This window comes from Sorex araneus, chromosome 5 (genome assembly GCF_027595985.1).
Source record: "Sorex araneus isolate mSorAra2 chromosome 5, mSorAra2.pri, whole genome shotgun sequence".
Taxonomy (NCBI): domain Eukaryota; kingdom Metazoa; phylum Chordata; class Mammalia; order Eulipotyphla; family Soricidae; genus Sorex; species Sorex araneus.
The window spans coordinates 108,334,484-108,359,209 of NC_073306.1; the positions used below are offsets into that span (position 1 = coordinate 108,334,484).

General features: G+C 36.0%; 1 protein-coding gene across 6 annotated transcripts in view; it reads right to left on the reverse strand.

The window, feature by feature from the left end:
• The window catches only part of HERC4 (HECT and RLD domain containing E3 ubiquitin protein ligase 4), a 103,128-nt gene that overhangs the window by 29,475 nt on the left and 48,927 nt on the right, over positions 1–24,726 (reverse strand). For 5 of the 6 annotated variants that reach the window (XM_055140961.1, XM_055140958.1, XM_055140959.1 and 2 more), the window contains 7 exons: positions 23,896–23,972; positions 23,530–23,654; positions 22,498–22,557; positions 22,269–22,380; positions 21,622–21,811; positions 20,123–20,295; positions 7,665–7,784 (listed from right to left, as the gene is read on the reverse strand). In XM_055140961.1, coding sequence (XP_054996936.1) covers positions 7,665–7,784; positions 20,123–20,295; positions 21,622–21,811; positions 22,269–22,380; positions 22,498–22,557; positions 23,530–23,654; positions 23,896–23,972 — 857 coding nt within the window. Of the gene's footprint in view, positions 1–7,664; positions 7,785–20,122; positions 20,296–21,621; positions 21,812–22,268; positions 22,381–22,497; positions 22,558–23,529; positions 23,655–23,895; positions 23,973–24,726 lie in introns of those variants that run through there. The other variant, XR_008630365.1, reaches the window with a different exon arrangement.

Genomic DNA, 24,726 nt, shown 5'->3' on the forward strand with positions numbered 1-24,726 from the left:
TGTTTGGGGGGCCAAATCAGCAATGCTCAGAGGTTACTCCTGACTCTGCGTTCAGGAATCACTCCTGGTGGGCTTAGGGGACAACATAGGATGCCAACTGAATCCGGATTGACTGCATGCAAGGCAAATGCCCAATCTGCTGTACTATGGCTCCAGCCACCCCCAAAATATGAAAAATTATGGACATGTGAAAAACCTGAGGGAAAAAGATACTAGATATGAAGCAAAAAATATTTTTAATTCGAAGAGGCATTACAGGGAAAATCAGATTATGATTATTATTAGGCATTTCAATTTAAAGGTTAATAATTTTAGGCAAAAGCTCAAACATTTAGAGCCTTGATATTACTCAGAGGTAAAGCATTTGCTTTGCATATATGAGTCCCAAGGTTCAATCACCAACTCCAAACACGCAAAAAAGCTCAAACATTTGAAAAATATATAGTTGCTTTTATAAAAAGCAAGAATAAATTCTTGTGGGCTACACTGGAGTTGAAAGTTGTTATATTAGCTGCAATCTAATTAAAAATATTTCCGAAGAGTGGCCTGTGAGATAGCACAGTAGAGTAGTGAGCTTGCCTTCACATGGCAACATGGATTTGGTTCTCTGCATCCCAGACAGTCTCCTGATCTCTGCCAGAATAATACCAGGAGTAAGAGTGAAGAGCCTGAATAAGTCCTGAATACCACCATTTGTGTTCCCAAACAAACAAAAAGAGTTTTTTAAAAAAAAAACCCAAAAAACCATTTCTAAGGAAATTTTTTTTTTTTTTTTTGCTTTTTGGGTCACACCCAGCGATGCTCAGGGGTTACTCCTGGCTTTGCACTCAGGAATTACTCCTGGCGGTGCTTGGGGGACCATATGGGATGCTGGGGATCGAACCCTGGTCGGCCGCGTGCAAGGCAAATGCCCTACCCGCTGTGCTATCGCTCTGGCCCTCTAAGGAAAATTTTAAGTTAAATTAAAAGTGGGAAAGGGTAGAGTGGTAGTGCAGAGGGTAGGGTATTTGTTTTGCACACAGTCAAACTGGCATCCCAAATGGTCTGCCATGCCCCAACCAGGACTGATCCCTGAGTAGAGACAGCATTAAGCCTTGAACACCTCCCAGTGGTATTAGGGTACTGGGAAAATATTAAATAAAACATGTAATGTTAATTAAAAGTCCACTACTAAAAAGTTAACATATTCTTCAATGCCTACTATTGGCTCCAAATCCACATATTCTAGTATCTTTGACTGTTTTCAGACTGAGGGCCCTAGAACTAGGTCATGCCTAATTTTACATACTCAATGCCCTAGAAGCTGAAGTGAGAAAGGCATGAAAAAGTTCAAAAGTCAGAGTTTCATGGTACAAATCAGACTTCACTGATATTTAGAAATATTTTTAATAATTTTATATTGTACCAAGGTCATTTTAAGCTTTTAGCAAAAAAATTATATTAAGGTTACATGTATTTTTAATTTGTATCGAGGGGCTGGAGCAATAGCACAGCGGTCGTTTGCCTTGCACGCAGCCGACCCAAGTTCAATTCCCAGTATCCCATATGGTCCCCCGAGCAGTGCCAGGAGTAATTCCTGAGGGCATCAGCCATCGCCAGGTGTGACCCAAAATGAAAAATAAATAAATAAATAAATTTGTATTGAATCACAGTAATATACACATTTACAAAGTTGTTCATGGTTGGACTTCAGTCACATAATGTTTCAACACCCGTCCCTTCACCAGTGTGTTTTTCCCACCACCAATGTTAAGGTCATAATTTTGGTTCAATAATGGTATATACTCAGCAATGTTCAGGGTTTACTCCTGACTGTGAGTTCAGGGATCACTCTTGTGAGCCTTGGGGGACAATATGTGGTGCCATGATAGAAACCAGGCCAGTTGCATATAAGGCAAGCATCTTCCCAGCTATACTGTCTCTCCAGCCTCAGGATATACTTAGTTAATTAAGGGTTTGGGGAATACAAATGGCAGTGCATGAAGGTCACTCCAGTCAATGCTCAGGGGACGATGCGGTGCTTGGGATTAAATAATTTATCATGATAGGTTCTTTAAGTAAGCAAAGCAAAATAATGTTTAATTCAGTACTGAAATTCAGTAATGCAAGTATAAATTCTATTTAATAAAACGGCATCATGAAAGGGCAGGTGGGATAACGCAGAACTTAGTTAAGGAATGTGTCTTCCATGGGGCTGACTCGCCCGCAGCATTGGCAGGTGCCTATCGGGAGGCTCTGCATCAGAGGCCCTGCACCCCGGGAGGCCAGCTAAGCCTGAGCACACAGCAACTGAGTAACATGGCAGCCTTGGCTACATCCTGAAAGCACCAGCCAGACAGGCCAAGAACTGCAAACAGGGAGGCCCCTTCTCTCCCAAGAGTATCAGAAAACATGGTCTTCAAAATTTTTTTAATATGAAAGTATTTTGAAAGTAACACAAAAAGCTCTTGTGAGACCAAGTTTTTTTAATACAAGCTCTTCAAAGCATATTGCAAGCCTTCTATTCCCAGAAGTAGATTAAAACCTAAATCATGGATTTGGGGGTTGATTCATATGATGTAATCTTAAATCTATTTTGCAAATTAAATAAGAACACTCTTCCATTGGCACAAGCACCTAATCATATCACCATATGAGTGGAGAGAAAGAAAAGATGTGTGGCTGTATAGAGCACAGTATTTAGATGGAAATTCTCAAGTATAACAACCACATACAGAATTGGAGAAACTAAACCAAAAAATGTCCAGAAAGAAGAAGGTGTTTTTCTCTTACTGCCTTGTATCAGAAAAAAGCAGCAATAAAATAATTCCTAAGTAAACTCAATTTGGTATCATTAAACCTATTCCAATAGGAGACTGGATAACAAAACATTCAAACAATAGCTTTTTTGCACTATACATTATTACTATCTCGAAGATGTTATTACACTGGCCTTTCTCTTGCTCTGAATACATGAAGTTCCTGATCTATGTACTGCATATAAATTCAGATGTCAAACAACATCAGATTCAGTTCACAGCAGGATGTAACTCAGATGATATTTTTTAAATTGGGCTGATAGAGATATCCTGGGTATATTCCTAAGAGTCTATGATGGCTGGAGAAAACTATGTGTTTATTTATTTAGTCTATGAATTTTGGGACAACCTTTGGCTGTGTTTCAGCTCTAAACTCAGGAAACAAGGCTGGTGATCCTGGGAAGCTGTATGTGGTGCCACAGGTTGGACCGAGATCAGCAACATGCAAAGCAAGTGCTTTACCTCTATACTACCTCTCTTTCCCAAGAATGCTCAATTTTATGTCAATAATTTAAAAACTGATAGAGCCGGAGCGATATCCCAAACCCTGCCAGGAGTAAGTCCTGAATACCACTGGGTATGACCCCAAAACAAACAGAAAAAAAAATCTAAAGACAAATAATTTATAATTACAGTACCGATGCAAATCTCTAAGTATTACAGTGATTATGACTTTAATTAAACTGGTACTAAATAGGATCTCTATGTGTAGGACTTCATATACATAAATAAGCTTAATAAGGGCCAAATGAATATGACATCTCAGTCTGAAAACAAAAGTTTCCTTGTAGTGAAGGGCAGAATAGATTTCAGAAACCTCAAAATATAGGACACTGTCAAATTAAAGTCCATGTTAAAACACCCAGTAATAATTAATAATACCCAGTAATAATAATTAATAGCAATACCATGGGTAGCTTGCCAGGATCTGCCGTGAGGGGCAGATTACTCTTGGTAGCTTGCCGAGGTCCCCAAGAGGGACGGAGGAATCGAACCTAGGTTGGCCGTGTGCAAGGCAAATGCCCTACCCACTATGCTATCACTCCAGCCCATTTCCTTAATGACATCAAGTAAATAATATGGGGGAGTTTGAACCCATGTGGTTTATACTACATTTATCTGAGATTCTTGATAATTAGAATATAAAGATCTGTTGTCGCACTGTAGCACTATCGCCCCATTGTTCATCGATTTGCTTGAGCCAGCACCAGTAACGTCTCCATTATGAGACTTGTTACTGTTTTTGGCATATCGAATACGCCATGGGTAGCCTGCCAGGCTCTGCTGTTCGGACAGGATATTCTCGGTAGCTTGCCGGGTTCCCTGAGAGGGACGGAGGAATCAAACCTGGGTCAACTGCATGCAAGGCAAATGCCCTACCCACCATACTATCACTCCAGTCCAATGGCCCTCTAAAATTTATTATTATTAAATTTTAAAAATTGCAAAATTGTTTATAAGTAATTCATCAATTTGTTATGGTTTTTGGTTTGTTTTGAGCCACACCAACAATGCTCAGCGGTTACACCTGGCACTGTATTCAGGAATTATTTCTGATGGTGTTGAGAGACCACAAGGTGCCAGTAACTGAACCCAGGACAGTTGTGTGTAAGGGAAATGCCCGACTCATTGTACTATCACTCCAGCCCCAATAAATTTGTTATGGCTTTAGGAATTATTTTTCTGGTTTTTCTGGGTCTCCCAAGCAATGCACTTTGTTACATTGTTCAGGTTCTACTCCTGGCAATCGTTGGGTAACAGGGGCCAGATGGTTCAATGTATGGACAATTGATGGGATGCTGCTTTGACACAACAGCTAGAGGCTTCCAGGGGTACAAATGATAGTGACCAGGGGATAGACCTTGGGACTTAATGAGTTCTGAAAATTTGAATAATCTTCCCAGCATGTTTTTTTTTTTTTTTTAAGTCAAGGACCAAGAATTTCTGAACTAATGCTTGTATGTATTCAAATAATAATAAATACATGAAAACGAACACTGGGCTTAAGAAATTATTTTACTTTAAAAAGGACATTTATTTATTTATTTATTCATTCATTCATTTACTTATTTATTTATTCTTTCTTTCCTTCCTTTTTGGGTCATACCTGGTGATGCACACCAGGGGTTATTCCTGGCTTTGCACTCAAGAATTATTCCTGGCAGTGCTCACGGGACCATATGGGATGCTGGGAACTGAACCTGGGTCGGCCGCGTGCAAGGCAAACACCCTCCCTGCTGTGCCCCAAAGGATATTTAAAATTACTTTATTTCAATTAACAAGTCTTGATGAAAATTACAGACCTCAAGAAACAAGCTATATTCTTCTGCTATTACAAGTGTCTGGACTTTGGGCCAGAGCGATAGTACAGTAGAGAGGGTGTCTGCCTTGTATGCAGATGACCTAGGTTCAATCCCCCAGGCATCCCATATGGTCCCTCAAGCACAGCCAGGAGTAATTTCTCTTTGTAGAGCCAGGAGTAACCCCTGAGCATCGCCAGGTGTGACCCTCCCCCACCAAAAAGGAAAAACAAAAAACAAGACAAAAAACCCAAATGTCCTGGAAAAGCCTTTTTGCCTAGGAGAGAGATTTAAATATGGAAGGAAAAAACATTTCCAAGGTCAAGTATTTTCTTTCTTAAAACCATGTATCGGGTTGAGGGGGTAATACAGGAGCCAGGGCACAGTCTTACATACACTTGACACAGGTTCAATTCCAGGCACCACCTTCCCTCACTCCCTTCAGCAACAACCTATATGGCTCAGGAGGCCTCTGGTGATCTCTGGCACCACACGGCCTCAGCAGCATGGCATTATTTGGCCTTCACTTTGGGATGGTTGGCTAAGTATCACCAAAAGTCATCCCTGGGTCCCCTGAGTACCGCTTTGGAAGCAGCAACCACCACCCTCCCCACACAACAAACAAACAAACAAACAAAAAGTATTGTGTCTTGAATCCAGTTTAACTACTCCCTTCCCTTCAAATTTCTTTAAGTATATTTCATCCAAGACTTGCATTACCGGATTACCAACAATAATAAATAAAGCAATCCAAACTACTCGCTCAAGCCTATGCTCTTATTCCAAATACATTTCCCTTTTTGACTTGCTATTCTAGTCAAATTCATTGTTTTTTTCCCCCTAATCTATTCAAAGAGTTTTCTTACTAGCTTCCCTTTTTTACTTTTACTCCATTCCTTCCACTACTAAGTATCTGACAAAACAACTGCTTAAAATTATGATACAGTTCAGTAGTAGAGTACATTGCTCACATATATGAGGACCTGGATTCAGTCCCAGAACCTAAATAAATAAAACATAAACCACAATGTATTCTCCCCTACTAAGTATCCTCCAATATTTTACCATAACACTTCAGATAGAATCCAGATAGAATCCAAGTTCCTGTTCTAATTTTACTAAACCTTCATGATTTGCCATCTGCCCTTTTCTTGGATTCTTCCCAGAATTCCCATGCCTATATTATTAGCTATTCTGGCCTCTTTAATCCTTCAAATATATTTTCACTTAAGGTCTTTTATAAATGTTTATGTTCCTAAAATTCTCTCTGCTCTGCACTTATAAGGCTTTCCACTTAGATCGCAGTTCACATATATTTCATTAGGTAAGGTTTCTGAGCACCCAACTGCAAAAAAACATCCAGTCTTATACTCTAATATTTTTTGCATTATTTGATTACTGGTAATCTTGCCCATACATCATTAAGTTCCATGAGAACAGGATCTCACTATATTTCCAAAAACTAAATGCCCATTATACAAAAGATTCTTTATTACTTAATAAATTATTAGATAAACATGTGAGTTGACTTAAATCTCTAAGATGGTTATAGACTTGAATTAGTAATTCTGGGGAAATAAATCTCATCCAAACTGGAACCAAATACCTAGGGAAGCAATATAACCTGATTCCTAGAAGGTGAGACTATTCTAAATACATTCAAAGTTTACTTTCTTGGTGCCTACTAGATATTTCAGGCATTATTAGAGGTATGAGAAACTTGCATCAGGTGCCTGGCAAGAAACGAAATGTTAAGGACCCTTCTTCAACTGCTGATATTAATTACCTATTTTGAGAACAGAAGGCTTGGTCTCACTTTATATTACAGTGGTTGGCAAATCAAAGTATTAAACTTAATACTGAGTTGCTAGCCAAGTTATATTACATTAAAACTATGTTTGCCTAATTCAGATGTTTTAAGAGAATGCCAATCCTTTCATATTTGGGAGCCACACTCATGATAGTCAGGATTACTCCTAACTCTGCTTAGGGGACCAAATGGAATGCCGGAGATTGAACCCAGGTAGGCCAAGTGCAAGGCAAGCACCCTATCCACTGTACTATCTCTCTGGCCCCATGCTACTTTATTTTAATGGGAGATAAAGTATCTTGTTATCACAGACTTAGTCATGTGGAAAGGAGTATGTACGCATGTGGATGCTTGCCAGAAATCTAACACAAAATTCACATACAGAAATGGAGGGAAACGAAAAATAGAATTGAAGATCCTGGGGTCTCTTCTGATAGCCACAATGAGATCACCACAAGAGTTATACATTTTTCAGTTCCAGTAATCTCAATATTAGAAAAGAAGAGACAGCCTCATAGGAAGTAGGTGAGAGTTAAAATTCACGAGAGATCTCCATTCTTCTTTAGAAAAGTTTAATATCTCCCTTTGGGTTTTTTTTTTTTTTTTTTTTGGTGTAAGAAACATTTACTTACAAATGATGTAGCTACTCCTTTGTTGTGTTATTTATCTCAAAAATTAGCTCTGGGGAAAACTGTGGTGTTTCTTCTGTATTAGAGAAAATTACATAAAAGCAAAATAACACAATAAGAAACCTACCATTCCATAAGCCTGTTGTTGGACCCAGTTGATATAATCATTCCTTATGTCTATCAACTCTTGTACTTCATGTATATAAAATTTATCATACTGTATAATTTGTCCCGTTCTTTCATTTACCTACAAAAAAGTGCAATTAATGTTAATTAACAAATTCTGACAGAGATTGAGAAACAGTTAAGTAAAAAATGGTTTGATTTCTTAGTGATTTTCTCTTCCAATTAAAAATAATTTACTGAGTGCCGACTACATGCAAAATGCTAATAAAGTGCTATGGTAAACACACATATTTATAAAATATGATATCTGCACTCAGTACCTCATAATCCAATAAAGAAGTATTTACATAACCACCATACAGCATGAAATGAGTACCATTAAAACATATATATATATATATATATATATATATAAACCAGAAGCTATAATGGCTGAATGACAATAGTAAATAATAGTAGTGTTTGTTGAATGTCACCATGTACTGATATATAGCTAAACTAAGAGCTGACACTTTGGCAAGATATTAAAAAATTAATTACCATGCTAGAAATAGTTATGACAAAGGTTTAAAAAGCAAATCATCCCCACTCCCAATTTTTGAGCCACACCCCATAGTGCTTGGGAATCATTCCTGGTGATACTGGGGATCCAACCAGGGGCTACCATATACAAAGCATGTGCTTGAGTCCTTTGAACTATTTTCTTAGTACATTATAAACAAAGCTTTACAGTAGAGAGCATCACCTTATCACCTCAGCCAAGTAATCAAAATAGCAATTAATCTTAGAACAATCCAGTTATTAAGTTCCTGCTGATATAAAATGTAAAAGGTGCATATATATTATGTATGATGCAAAAAAAAAAAAACCCTAAAATTGTTTAATCTGAACTTAATCAGTACCTGAGCAAAATTCCAGCTAACAAAAAATACAAGTGATAGAAGAGCAAGTTATACTAGAGGCTTAAAACATGGCTAGATAAAGGATGGCTAAAACATGAAAAAGAAAACATGGCTAGATAAAGGATAGGTCTTGTACACACCCAAATCGTGTTCAATCCCTGGCATTTCATATGGTTCCCCAACACTGCGAGGAATGATTCCTGAGTGCAGGAGTAACCCCTGAGCATTGCTAAGTGTGACCCCAAAATTAAAAACAAACAAAAATTTCCAAAATCCCCTCATCCTATCAGAAGGCTATATGTTTCTGATTGATAGAATTATACCACCATCATAGTTGGAAATTTTAGCACACTAGTCTGTAACTGTAGCACTGTCACCATGTTGTTCATTCATTTGCTCAAGTGAGCACCAGTAATGTCTCCATTGTGAGACTTGTTGTTACTGTTTTTGGCATATCAAATATGCATGGGTAGCTTGCCAGGCTCTGCCATGCAGGCAAGATAAGCTCTTGATAGCTTGCCTGGCTCTCTGAGAGGGACGGAGGAATTAAACCCAGGTCGGCTGCATGCAAGGCAAACACCCTACCCGCTATGCTATCGCTCCAGCCCAGTCTTTATAACTATTATTCAAAAAGATAAAAATGGGGGCTGGAGCAATAGCACAGCGGGTAGGGTGTTTGCCTTGTCTTGCACGTGGCCAACGAGGGTTCGAATCCCAGCATCCCATAAGGTCCCCTGAGCACTGCCAGGAGAGATTCCTGAGTGCATGAGCCAGGAGTAACCCCTGTGCATCACCAGGTGACCCCCCCAAAAAACAAACAAACAAAAAAGATAAAAATGAGTTTATATTAAAACATCTTTTTCGAAGTAAAACTGATTTTATTTGGAGGGTTTTCAGAAGGGGAAGGAGGGAAAGAAAGTGAGAGAGGATAACACACTCAAGAGAGAACGTGAGCTTCTTCAAAGGCGGAGAGAGCCCCTACACACATCCCAGCATTAGATACAAAAAATATGAAAGCACACATCTCAAGAGGGGAGATGTGGGCAACATATGTGCTCTGCCGCTACATGTGCTAAGCCATACATAGGCAACACATGGGCTTGGGCAGCACATGCATGCTATATTTAAACATTTTCAACCAATTTGAGCTATCATAAAACATTCTATCCAGAAATTATATATGGGATATTTAGAAAAGAAAGTCATATGTGGACCATTAAACAAATCTTAATAAATACATACAGAAGAATCTAAAGTATATAAACTATGCTATCTCATCATACTTAAGAATAAAATTAAAAGTCAGCAACAGAAAGATATCTGTAAAATTCTAGAACATTAACAAACACCTTTAAATTACCCATAACTTTTCTTGAAATAATTAAAGACCTAAAGCACAAGATAACCAAGTAGCCTGAATTTCAAGAACAGATTGTACTTCCAAAGATAAACAGGATGCCAGAAATGGTCTCCTTAAGAGTTTTGTGGCAGAGTAAGAAGAAAATACCACTATGAAAAATAGTGATATTATATGAGAAGGATCAGAGAAGGATCACTTAAAATTGTCAGAAATTTCTTCAGGCTATGAGATAACTCGATGGATGGTATAAAACCCCTGGATGCCCCTGATAGTCTGCACTCATTCATTTTCCTTTTTCCAAACCTTCACAGCCTATGATGATGAAACTGAGCAGAAGATCAAGAGCTTCTTTATGACGCAAGAATTGGTTGTCACTATGAGAAAGGAACAAGGACTGCTATGTGAGCCAGATCCTTCTTTTGTATTAACTGAGCAAATGCTTAAATCACTTAGGATAGGGAAGTAAATTCTATGCCCCCTTTCCCCCACCACCCCATCTTTTTTTTTTTTTTTTAACTGAAGGAAAAACAAATTCTTAGTTCCTGGAAGGAAGGACAAGAACAGTCCTCAACCAGAATCTTATTAACAAGCCCCCACTACTGCTTGCTGGAAGGAAAAAAAGGCACAACACCACAACTAAGTCCCATATCTGAGCTATAGGCATACATGATCTACTGAAGACTGAGGTAATACGACTGCAAAAAACACTATCCCTCTTCTTTTTTTTTTGGTTGGAAATGATGTGGTGCTAGGAACCAAATCCAGTTGGGGCTCCTACATACAAAGCATCCACAAAGCCCTTTGGGCCATCTCTCTGGTCCTCTTCTACCAATCTTGAAACAACCTCCACCACCTGTTTACCTTGAAGGAGGATCAACTGAAGACAAAAACCTTTTTCTATGGAGCAGGCATGCAAGCATGCAAAGTGAAGTACAAACATTGAGAAGAATTCTTTGATATTTTAACTCCACCCTAAGCATATGGCAACATTAGAAGAATTTGAGGCATCCATTCAGTGAAGAAAAATCTAAGGCACGTGTATAATAGTTGAAATTTACTTCATTCCCCAATATTTTATATACAATCAAAATGATGAATCAGATCAAAAGGCAAATAAGCTGAATAAGGCATAAGACAAAAAGTCTACAGATTTTTACAGTAATCAGAGACATTTCAATGTTGTAGATAGAAGAGCAACTTTTTCTATCAAAAGCAGAAACTGTTAAAGCAGAACACAGAAATATAGAACATTAACTATCATAGTGAAAAACAAAGTAAAAAAAATTCAATGATCTTAAAAACCTAAGAAAAGATGATGAAGTGAAGAAAAAAATCAGAGCAAAGGAAATAAAGGGCAGAAATTGAAAGAGAAAAAAAAAGAGGAAAATCAATGAGGCAAATTTTATTGGTTGTAGAAGACCAATAAAACTGATATGACCCTGGGGGCTGGAGTGCTAGCACAGCGGGGAGGGCATTTGCTTTGCATGCGGCCGACCCGGGTTCTATTCCCAGCATCCCATATGGTCCCCTGAGCACTACCAGGGGTAATTCCTGAGTGCAGAGCCAGGAGTAACCCCTGAGCATTGCTGGGTGTGACCCAAAAAGCCAAAAAAAACCAAAAAAACCCACAAAACTGATATGACCCTATCTATACTGACCAGGAGAAAGAGACAAAAATTACCATTACTGGGAATAAAAGAAGGAATATTATCACACACATTATTTTACATAGTTGACAAGAAAGCAAAATGAAAAAAAAAACCTTAGTTGCACAGTATTTCTCTTTTAAATAATAAAATATTTCCCAAAAGATAACCCTGAACCAAGATGGCTTCGTTTCATTCCATCATAAGATGGTTAGTTACCATATGGAAAAATAATATCTATCTTAAACTCAGAAAAGAAAGAGAAGTCATTCCTGGGCCCACTTTAAAAAGCCAGAATAACCCCATGATACTAAAAACTGACAAGAAATAGAAGAAACAAAAATTACAGCTCATGAATACAGACATAAAATCTTCAACAAAATATTGGCAAATTAAATCTAACAGTATGTATAAAGAATTAAAATGTTCAAGAATTTATCCCAGCAATGCAATGTTTAAATATCAACAATTTCACAGTATTTGAAAAAAAAATCTGTTCACCTTAGTCAACTTATCTTACATTTAATAAACATTAACACCCCTTCATAACATGCAGCTAACCAGAATACACAAGAATTTCTTCAAATAGATAAAGCAAAAAATTTTTAAATTAAAACTGGAATCTTACATTTACCATTATACTAATATTGATTCCCTCACCCCCAATTAAGAACTAGGTAAGAATGTCCACTTTATTTTTTTTTAAGAGAATTCATTTAATTGCAAGTTCATATAATTTAGTTTTTTTTTTTTTATTTTATTAGTTCACCATGTGGAAAGTTACAAAGCTTTCAGGTTTAAGTCTCAGTTATACAATGCTCAAACACCCGTCCCTTCACCAGTGCACATATTCCACCACCAAGAAACATAATATACCTCCCCCCTTCCCCCCACCTCCCCAGCCCCCCACCCCGCATGTGTAACTGGTAAATTTCACTTTACTTTCACTTTACTTTGATTACATTCAATATTTCAATAAAAAAAAATTCACTATTATTGATTTGGAGTTTCTCCCCCCTAAAGTCGATCTGCTGAAAAGAAAGCATTTGGTAATTTGTTTTCCATTGCTGAGAATGAAGAGATATGAGGTCCGGAGGCCGCACTAGCAGCAGCATAGTTTTGGATTTCTGTATTTTAGTAACTAAGTCTAGTGAAATGTCTGCCAGGAATCACAACATTGTAAGCTTGTACCTCTCAGCTACTTTATATTCCACATATGAGTGCGATCTTTCTATGTCTGTCTCTTTCTTTCTGACTCATTTCACTCAGCATGATACTTTCCATGTTGATCCACTTATATGCAAATTTCATGACTTCATGTTTTCTGACAGCTACGTAGTATTCCATTGTGTAAATATACCAGAGTTTCTTTAGCCAATCATCTGTTTTCGGGCACTCTGGTTTTTTCCATATTGTGGCTATTGTGAACAGAGCGGCAATGAACATGGAAGAATGTCCACTTTAGCCATTTATAATCAACACTGAGTCCTAGGCAATGAAATTAAGCAATAACATGATTGTATATAGAAAAATCCAAATGAATCCATAAGAATTATTAGAATTAATAATTTACCAGGATCATGGAGGACAAAGTGAATACACAAACCCTACAAAATTTCTCTGTAATAGCAATAATTAGAAAATAAATTTAAAAAATTATCTATGAAACCATCAGAAGCAAATAATTATTATTATTTGGGGAGGGCTGTTGGGACCAAATCTGGTGGCACTCAGGAGCTACTCCTGGTTGTACCTGACAGAACCATATACAAGACTGTTGCCGGATGCAAGGCAAGCACCTTAACCCTTGTACTATCTCTCTAATCCAGAAACAAATCCTTAGGAAAAAAATTAACAAATGATGTGCAACATCTCTTCAAACCAGAAAACAGTGCTGAATGAGAAAAAAAAATGCCTTTTTGGATACTAGATCTCAGTGCATTCTGTTGCATAGCATTCTTATGATAAGAAACGAAGGATACACAGGGAAATAATTTTGGGACAATAAATGATACAAAAAAAGAGTGATACTCCCCCCACCACCTTTTTGTGAGTTTTTGGGTCACACCTGAGGATGCTCAGGGATTACTCCTGGCTTTGCACTCAGGAATTACTCCTGGTGGTGCTCAAGAGATATGAGATGCTGGGGATCGAACCTGGAATCAGCTTTGTGCTAGGCAAGTGCCCTACCTTCTGTCTTACCTTTGGTATCCCAGAATGATACTTCTCATGAAAATGATTCTGTTAGAAAAGTGAAATAGAGTTTAAAACAAATGAGCACAGAGTCAGACAGTACAGGAGCAAGGTACTGTCCTGCACGTGGCTATGGACATCTCTGTGTTCCCCAGCACCACCAGGGGTCACTCTGGAGCACAAAGCCAGGATTACCCCTAAATACTGCACAGTGTGGCCAAAATTTTCATCAGCCTGTGGCATCCAGGGGTGGGGTGGGGGGGGGGAGTAGAAGCTACAAGAAAATGAACCAGAATAACAAATATTCAAGGTAACTAGGTAATAACAAACGCAGAAGTAAATATAAAAAAAAAAGTCAAAAACTAGTTCAACATTTCAAGCTTGAACAGCCTGAATAACCTTTTTAAAAAAGGAAAATAAAGTACTACATACATAAACACCCCTAAACTGGGGGGGTGAGGTAAGATGGGCCACACCAATGAATGCTCAGGGGGCCGATTGTGGTGCTGGGGATCGGATCTAGGTAAGCTGCCTGCAAAGCAAGTGCCTTACCTGCCGTGCTATATTTCCAGTGCCCCTAAAAAAATTTTTTTTTTAAGTTGAAATACTATCCTTTAGACTCAAGAGAAAGAAAGGTTTGCCTCAAAGACATATTGAGAATTATTTTCCTGAGGAAACAACTACAAAGGCTGTGGCTGCTGGTAAGAAGTAGGAAGAGTAAAGAAAATGGGTCAAGCAGGTATTTAAGAGACATGCATATTTAGAAGAAATTAAACCATCAAAAGAAACAAAGAAAGGGCCAGATACGTGGCTCAGTCATAAAGTGTATGCTTTACCTGCATGATACCAGGATATGATCTCTGTATAGGATCCTATCCAGGATACTACACACACACAGTTGGCAAAACATACAAACAAAATAAAACTAAGCTTCTGGGGCTGGAGTGATAGCACAGCGGGTAGGGCGTTTGCCTTGCACGCGGCCGACCTGGGTTCGAATCCCAGCATCCCATATGGTCCCCTGAGCACCGCCAGGGGTGATTCCTGAGTGCAGAGCCAGGAGTAACTCCTGTGCATCGCCGGGTGTGACCCAAAAAGCAAAAAAAAAAAAAACAAAAAAAAAAAACAAAAACAAAAACAAAAAAACAACTAAGCTTCTACATAGAATAACAAAAGCTGTTCATAATAAAAAAAAAACACATAAGCACTATTTGAAAAGGAATAAAATGAATCATTGAACACCTAGCTTCTTAAACTGTGAATCATGACCCCATGATAACTTAATATCAGTAATTTTTAAAATTTATATATATATAATTTATATACCTGCATGTGGGGTCATACAAAAATTTCTTGGGGGGGGGAGTGGTTGTGTGTGTGTGTGGGGGAAATGCCATGATCTAGCAAAAGTATAAATACACCAGTCCTTATATCTAATTAGGCGCTAATCAGACAAGAGTTTTTTCCCTCAGGTTTTGTTTTTGTTTGTTTAGGAGTCACACCTGGTAATGCTTAGGGCACACTCCTGACAGGGCCACGACTGCAGCAGGTCAGCTGTGTGAATGCAAGCAACCTCCCACAGTACTATCACCCTGGCCCCTAAATTTCTGCTCAAGGTAAGTATTTGGAGAAACTAAGCAGAGAAAACTAACATTCCTTGCTTTCAGAGAAAATAAAGATACTTAAAATTGTATGCAGAAATTGAAAAACTTATCGTTGAGCCTGTGGGCCAAATTCTGTCCATAGACTATTTTAGTAAATAAACTTTTATTAGGAAACAGTCAAGGTCACCATTTATATACACCATCCACAGCTACAAGATGAGAGTTGAACAGTTTAAAAAAAAGAATCCACATGGCTTACAAAACATTTAATATTATTATACATCACATTATAGAAAAAGTCTATAGACTTTTGTTCAAGTTTTTAAACTTTCTACTAAAAGTGTTACACATTAAATTCTTACAGAATTTTCCCTCTCTAGAATTTATATTTATAAACATCATACTTATTGAATTCTAAAAGTTAGAGACTTGTAGTAAATGACTCGTGCATGCCCTATGGTACCCTCTTTTTGCCACCTTAAATACTTTGGGGGGGAAGGGGAGTGGTGTAGTGGAGGTCAGGGGTGGTGCATGCCAGGAATCAAACTCGGGGCAAGCACTCTACCACTGAGAGCTATGTTCTGGAAAATATTTAAGATTTTAAAAGGTAAATTGTACGGGGTGGTGGGTGGGTATGGGAGGGAAATGGAGAAATTTGTGAAGGGAAGTGGACACTGGAGAAGGAACTGGTGTTGGAACATTGTATGCCTGAAACATCATGAATAACTTTGTGATTCACCATGATTCAATAATTTTTTTAATAAGAGGGAAATTGTAATTCCTTTACCAATGGCAACTGTGTCAAGTCTTTGCGAAGAGACTATTAGACTAAAAAATAAAATTTCACAAAACAGGTTTCACTCAGAAACAGACAAGTTTCCAACTAAACCTTGAAGGGAACTAGAGCTAAATCAGCTGCAATGATTTAATAACTAAAGAAAAAAATCAGTTAACATTGCTTTCAATAGAGAGACTAGCCACCAAACAGTATCAGTTCAACAGACAAGCATACAGATTGATATATATAAGATTTTTAAAAACACATAAAAATACATTTGTGGGGAAGACAGTTTCTTCAGGCAGCCTTCTTGAATCCTTCTGACTTACATGTCATCACGTTATTTGTTTTCATAATACCCTCATAATTTCTCTAATCTTAAGAACTTACCATGCTACCATCACAAATGCTTCTTTATTTGTATGTATACAACTATTCTACATTTATAATCTTAACAAGGTTAGAAAACACTTTTCCTTATCACTGACTACACTTAGGCTTTAAAATACATTGATAAGCACATAGTAGGCACTCAGTAAATATCTGTAAAATGAAAACAAATAAAACCACATGGTAGAAGCTAAAACCTACACATTTAATATTAATGCCTAAAATGTAAAAAATAAACGCACTTGGTCATAACCCTAAATTCACATTTTAATCACAGTTTAGTAATCTGCTTAAAAAATCTTAGTTCAGAGGTTATTATAAGTTAATGTTATCTCATTTGTTGTGTTTATTCAAGGATTCCTTGCCAAAAAAAGTTTGTAATTCACTGCAATTCAGAAGATTAGTGTAACATGTAGCAATGAGGCTAGTTAGGTTAGCAAGTGTCCTTTCTGTCCTATCACTATCTCTATAGGATACTACAGAAACTCAGAAACTACTAGCCAACAAATCCTGACAATATATCCATTCCTGACAGCAGGTACTGAAATGATGCCATTTATAGCACTAAAAATGGTTTTTAATCCAAAATCTTTCCAAAGGACATGACATAAGGGAGGAGCAAATCATCCATAAGCCCTAAAATGATTAGGAACCAGAATCCAATTCTCTAGTTTCTAATCTTGCTCCAGGATTAGGTCACAAAGGGAATTATTTGAGAAAATTTCCCTATTTCTGACCAGGGAGTAAAGAAAAGTGAAATATACAGCTTAAGACCTAAAAGTCATTGAAAAAAACAAAAATCCCAAACATCTGGTAAGTAATTGCATTTCACTAAATCGAAAATGGATCATGCCTGAATTAATATGTACATACATGAATTTATGGCAGATTAGAACAACGAAAATCTTTCTCCAAAGTAGAAAAAAAATAACCAACTGCCCTAAGGACTCCCAGTAACAGATGCTTAAAAAATTGATACCATTATTGGGACCAGAATGATAGTACAGTGGCTGACCCAGGTTCCATCCCCCTGTATGCCATATGGTCCCCCAAGCACCACCAGGAGTAACCTTTGAGCACTGCCGGGTGTGGCCCCAAAATAAAAACAGAACAAAAGAAAAAGAGAACTTCATACCATTACCATCCTGCTTTAATAAACAGAATTTACACTCCTTATAAATCAATAAATCAAGTCAAAAGCACAGTTCCTAACCAAGTGGTGGTGCGATAATGAATCCACAGCCTTATTAAGGTATAATCTGAAATACATCAGCAGTTTGAGGACAGTGTTTTAATCCTATTTCATGGCTAATTCTTCATTTGCATGAGATAAAAGACTTATTCAAATTCACAGAGAGGAAGTAGCAAATGGCTTTAAAAATAAGATGATATAACAATTGTGGAAGCATTGGACTGGAGTGATAGCACAGCGGGTAGGGTGTTTGCCTTGCACGAGGCCAACCCGGGTTCGATTTCTCTGTCCCTTTCGGAGAGCCCAGCAAGCTACTGGAGTATTCAATATGCCAAAAACAGTAACAAGTCTCACAATGGAGACGTTACTGGTGCCTGCTTGAGCAAATCGAAGAATAATGGGATAACAGTGATACCGTGAAAACCCCTACAGTATCTGCTGCTGTACAAGCATATAGAAAGAGCAGATTCTGGGAAGTAAATTTGTATTTCAATTTTGCTACTTAATTTATGACCTTTGACACTGAGATTCATTTTCATTTCATTTCCAGACTATATGGGGGACAAAATATAATTTATGCAGTTAAAAAAAGTTAAACGAATAATATGTAAAGGAATCACATGAATTTATGTATAAGGATAGATCTAACTGTAGCCACCAAAAAGCAATAAATGCTAGATTATTTATTCTTTTCTTTACGTTACAAAAAACTAGCATACTTAGCATGGGCCTAGCAAAAAGATTTCTGGAGACAGAATTCCATAGATTCTTTCTCATAAAGGCTTTGAGCTGGGAAGTTACTTGCTAACGTTCTGCCTGTTAAAAAATGAGATTAAATGTGTAAACGTAAACTCAATTTATTCCAATCTTCCCATTCACTTATGGCAAATCAACTAAAAGAAGGGAAAAAGAAGTGATAGAAGCAGACAAGGAAGGAAAGGAGAGTACTGAGTAACTTTAGGAATTGGGTATAGACTGCTCAGTAGGTACAGAGAAGAGAAAAAAAAGTCTAATTAATTCCTTGACTCTTACACCTGCAGTATACAGAAGAGGAGAAATACCTGTCATCAAATTAAAGCATCTTTGTTTGCTTGGTTTATGAATTTGCTCAAGGGGCAATGCAGCTCTGGGATTAAACCAAAGGCTCCCACATATGAAGTAGCCCAACCCTTTGGGCTATCTTTCCATTAGAGGATTTTTATTAATAGTTACTGAAGAGTTCGGTTAATCATAAAATGCTACAGCAAATCGTGTTCTGAAAGGCTAACTTTCAGAACTATTTCCTCAAGAAAGAAAGAGCTATTTTATTTCTTCCATTACAATGAGGAGAGAAATGACTTGGTTTTCTAAGATTGTTAGAGATAACAAATAGAAAAGAAAACTTCAAGATCAAGAAGTAGTTGGGAAAATGCCTTTGTTATCGTTAGAGATAACAAATAGAAAAGAAAACTTCAAGATCAAGAAGTAGTTGGGAAAATGCCTAGGAAAAAGAATTAAAAAAAAATAAACAATTCACAAGGATTCTTTATTACATGAAAAGACTACTTCTTTTGTCTATCATTTATTTGATTATCACTTACTTCATTTACTAGGCAACATACTAAGATAAGTATCTTAGATACTAAGATACTAAGACTAAAGAAGCAGAAAAGGAGCGGAAACTGAGATTATGGATTCATATGGATTTTCAGCTATTCTAGTAGCTAATAACATGCTTCTCCCTTAGGTCATGTCTCCCAAAATAGTATCTCAAGATACCAAATGGCACAACTGAAATATACCTACCAGCTGTCAGGGATGTCTCAAATCCATCTTTAATGAACAGTTGAGACTCTACTTCTTCATATAACTTTGAACTGCTACAAGTGTGTAAAAGGTACTATTTCTTACACTGGGAAGAAGGGCAGGAAAGAACAATAGGCATATTAATGAATTATATATGGTTCCAATTTCTAGTGAAGTCAACAATGACTAATTGTCTCAAATTAATTGTTCTATTTTGATTAAAGTCATTAGTACTTAATAGAAAAAGAATGTAAGTTTTAAATGGTCATAGTCAAAACTGGGAAGTACTCTCATATGATAAATAACAAAAACCATTATTTACACTGACAAATTAGGTGCTTCACAATAAAATATAAGATTTCTAACTCATTAGTATGCTATTGTTCTGCCCGACTATAGCAAGTCCAAACAAGGCCAAACAAAGTCAAATAAGAACAAAGCTCAAAAGTATAAATTATTTCTTTTAAAGAAAATTTAGATATTTCCCCCAAGTTTCTATAATTATATTTTTTACAATTTTAAATCTATATTATATTAATGTTAAAATAAGCATAACAATCTATTAGTAGCAATGGGAAAGAGGTAAAATAAAGGAACTATTGGACATACCCTATGTAATATTTCTAAAACCTTTAATGCAGTATGAAGAAAACTGTTGAAAATTCTTCTTTCAGAAGGGGGAATGCCGATCTTGTAGAGTTTCAAAAGATGTACCACAACTTCCTTAAAAAGTTCTACTATCTTGAGGAATAGAGGAGGTTCAAGTACTGACCACCAGTTTTCTGTTATTAAAGGGTGAACATGCAAATAAAATGAATTTTTAAAAATCACAATTTTCAAAATCACACTGACTTTTGCTTCTAAAGCAGTGGCTCTTAGTCCTTTGAAAAGTCAAGGAATACACATACACAATACTTCATGTAACATTTCTAGGGCTTAGAGACTTTGCCCCAGCCTCAAGTTAAAGAAAGCTATTCCAAAACTCTCAAAAGCAAAAATACATAAGATCTATTCAATTTACAATCTTGGTTTCTTCAATTAAAAACTCACCGGTATGACCATTATGGAAACCAGCTACTAAAAAAGTTTTTGAAATTAAATTTTTAATATTTAAATAAAACTTTAAAAATATTGCTCAAATACTCTTAAGTAAGAATCTTTTCAGGATTTACTTTCAATTCTGCAAAGTTAAAACATTGCTAGGAACCTTTAAAACGTAATACTACTAAAATTCAAATACAGAATCAGTACAATAAATATAAAGGATAATGTCTTCTGTCCTTTCCCACATTTACTCTCTGAGACCAGTAAACCTAAATACAACAATTCTATGAAGCAGAAAATAAATATATGACAAGAACACAAACCCTTTTTAGTCCCTACTTCACACTTCAATAGCTCTCTGATTCTCTCAAATTCCATAATTCTACCAGTTGCTAGTTTGCTTTTTCTGGTCATCCTTAGCCTGGAATGTTTAATTCTGATTCTATTATTTCTATATATCTGAATAGAAATACACCTAACAAATTAGAAAGAAAAGCAGTAGAATAAATGTAGTTAAACCATCTGTGACTATAAAGGCCAAGAGTTAGAGAAGAAATATAGAAGTAGAAAATTTATAGTGAGAAAAATCAAAAGTGAAAAAATCAGAGCAGATAGACAGAACTTTGTACAGTCACATGAGGAGAATCTCCTCTATATGCAGAGAAAATAAAATCATCATGAAACTAGCAAGTAAAGAAAATGCAAAGCACAGTTAATAGAGTTTAAGAAGGATTTAATACCCCGCTTGTTCAGCTTAAATTATATCTCCTCTATTCAAACAGCATGACCGCTCTAGAGGGACTCAAGTGAGAGGAAAAAGTTTCATCTTCTCTAATGTTGTTTCTGCTGTTGTATTCAATTAAAGTTTTAATATTTAACATGCCCTTCCTGCAACAACTAGTCAGATACTACAAAAAAGCAACAGAAGAAAAAAGAGGTTTATTTTACCCTAGGAAATGCAAAATAATATAAGTAGAAAATTTCAAATGACAAAAAAAGTAAAAACTTATATTTAATTAGCAGAAAAAGATTTCAGTAGAAAAAAAAAACATTAATATGCTTACCAAGTACTTTCAATGGTGCCTTTTCTAGATTCACAAGAGCTGTACCAAAGGGAATTGCTATTGTTGTGAAATTGTTGGAATCACTCATCAGGGGACATTCTGGTAGAGTAAGATAAAACCTCAGTGCTTCAACATCAGGTAAGGAGCTAGTCAGTTTAGGAATAAGATTCTTTTCCAAACTAGCTGCCACCTATATTTTGACAAAAAGTAAAATCTACTTCATTTAAAATGAATATACTTTTCAAAAAAGAGAGAAAAACTGATGCTATAGCAAATGTAATTTGGAAAAAAAAGAAGATAATGTCTTATAAGGAATCAGTTAATGCACTTAAAGAGATAATGAGAATGCCAAAAATCATCCTAAGGCAATTTAAAATACCTTGTGTTAAGGACTTTTAATTTAAACTCTCTACTCTGGTAACTACATACTTAACCAACATGTTAATGTTAATAAAACATCTGCTTCTACAATCTAGCAAGATTTATATATACTTTAAGTAAAATCTTACTATAATTCACTAGTATACTTAAAATCACATAATTAAAATCACATAATACACACCTAAGAAAAAGTATAAAACTATAATTAGGCTATAAAGTACATTAAAATAACAGATTGGAAAAAAACAAAAGCTTCAAAAACAAACCTGCTGAGATATCTGAGGATGATCAGGCTGTATAAGTTTGTGAAATAAAAGTCTAGCAGCATTCATATCAACCCCTGAAAATCTGGTCCCTGTCCTATAATGATCATCATTGCTTAAAAAAAAAAGAGAGAAAAAAACAATAAAAATTTAAAATCATTTCATTTCTGATTTAACATATATTTAATATGAAGAATTGGAAAACTCAGCATACCAAAGTTCTGCCACTTACCTAACAGCTAAAAAACTTCCATTTAGGCAACCAGAGGAAGAAAACGTCCCATCTATTTCACTAAAAGAAATTAGAAAAAATCCGCAGTAACAAAATGAGAATCTAACATCCTTTTACATAAAAACTAAAATATTTACTATAACAAAAAAAGCAAAACTATTCAATATAATTAGAATAAATCAGAATTCTCTAAAGATCAATAAATTTATGATAAAAGCACTACAATTTATGTTTTCTCAAATATTAGTTACACAATTTATCAAACAAATCAAATGCTCTTAAAATTTTTTCTTTATATGTACATACACCTTTCTTTTCATTCCACGTGTAAGTGGTTAGATCTAATCTGAGCGGCAACTTATTTATTTATTTATTTATTTATTTTAGCCCCAGCAGTGCTCAGGGATTACTCCTGGCTCTGTGCTCAGGGATCACTTCTAGCAGTGCTCAGGGGACAAATATGGGGTCCCGGGGATTGTTCTCAGGTCTGTAGCATGCAAGGCAAATCTAATGCCTGCTATTTAAAGTCTCATCTTTGAACTTTCAAGAAAAAGAAAACTTAGTTTGGGAAAACAAGCTATAAAAAACAACTGATCAAATAGTTTCTCATTCCAAATACTACTACAGTCATCAGCAAAAACCCCTACATATTAAACAAGTTAATCTATAAGCAATATACTCAAGTAAGCAGTATTATTCTAATTATCCAGGGAGTATAAGTTAATATACACTGACCAGTGTGAAGTTAGAAGAAAATATTTCTAACCCAATCCTAAAATAACTATATTTAAAATATTGTTATTTAATAATTATATAAGTAACAACCTTTAAAATGTTCTTATAAAAACCTTAGGTATTCAAGTTAAAAAATTTTAAATTTAAATTTCTATATTTAAAATAGTGAATGATATTTAATGATTTATTTAGATAAAAATCCTTAAACATAGGTTGTTCTACCACTAAGATGAAAACCTATGGGGTTTTCTTTGTGTGTGTATGTGTGTAAATAAAATATTGTGTGGGTTTTTTTACTTGGCTATCTCCACAGGAACCCTGCCAGAGGGGTAGCTCAGCCATTTTTGAATTAGAGCTTCATTCACAGTCCAGATTTGCTTTGAAGGATCAGGACATCTAAAGTCATCTGGTGGTCCACAGTTCTAAATTTTAAAATAAGTAGATTAGTCAGAGAGAAGAGCTATTATATATAATGTAATACCACTAACCACTAATTTGTGTTTTTGCACTAGAAGTAAATTTCTACTAAACACTTATCAAATGAAACAAACTGTGTTTGGTACACTTGAAAAAAATTAACCTATTGCTTTATAATAAAGAACATTAACACAAGTTTAAAATATTCCTCAAAATTATTTGGGCTTTATGTTTGACTATAATTACCTGGGGATTAGAGTAATGTGAAAAGCTTTGATCTCCACCTGAAAAAATTCTTTTTACACAGAAATGTTCTTCAAGATCTGTAATAAAAATAAAATATGAAAGAATTCAAGACATTTTCAGAGCACCCAATATGTTATTAGTTTTTCAGTTATGCAAAAGTGAGTTCTCATTCTTAAATTCAATGATATAACTTGGAATGCTCTGATTCCTATGAGGATCAGACTGACCAAGCGTTGGGTACAAGTGATTCCACAATGTGGCAAATTTATGTCTTTCTTCTGTATTTACAATAAAAAGGTGTTTTTAAAAATCTGTAATAAGGCATTATATAAAAATATAATTAATCTTTTTATGTCAAATTTGAGATCATGTAAAACTGGAATGAAAGGTGTATCAGAGTTCAGAAGTAAATAAAAGCTTGAACCTTCTTTTAAGAAATGGCAAAAATACTGGTGAATTTAAAACTATAATTGTTTCAATACAGGGGCTGGATCGATAGCACAGTGGGTAGGGCGTTTGCCTTGCATGCAGCCGACCCGGGTTTGATTCCCAGCACCCCATATAGTCCCCTGAGCACCACCAGGAGTAATTCCTGAGTGCATAGCTGGGTGTGACCCAAAAAGAAAAAAAAAAAAGTTTCAATACAGACACACACACACACACACACACACACACACACACACACACACACACACAAAACCCAGAGGATAGATATCAGTTTGCTGGCAACAATTTATTAATAAAACTGAAGCCCAGTCCAAAATTAGAAAACTTAACAAGCAAACTTGCAGTAAGATAAAATCCAGTTCTTTTTCATAAAGAAATTTAAGG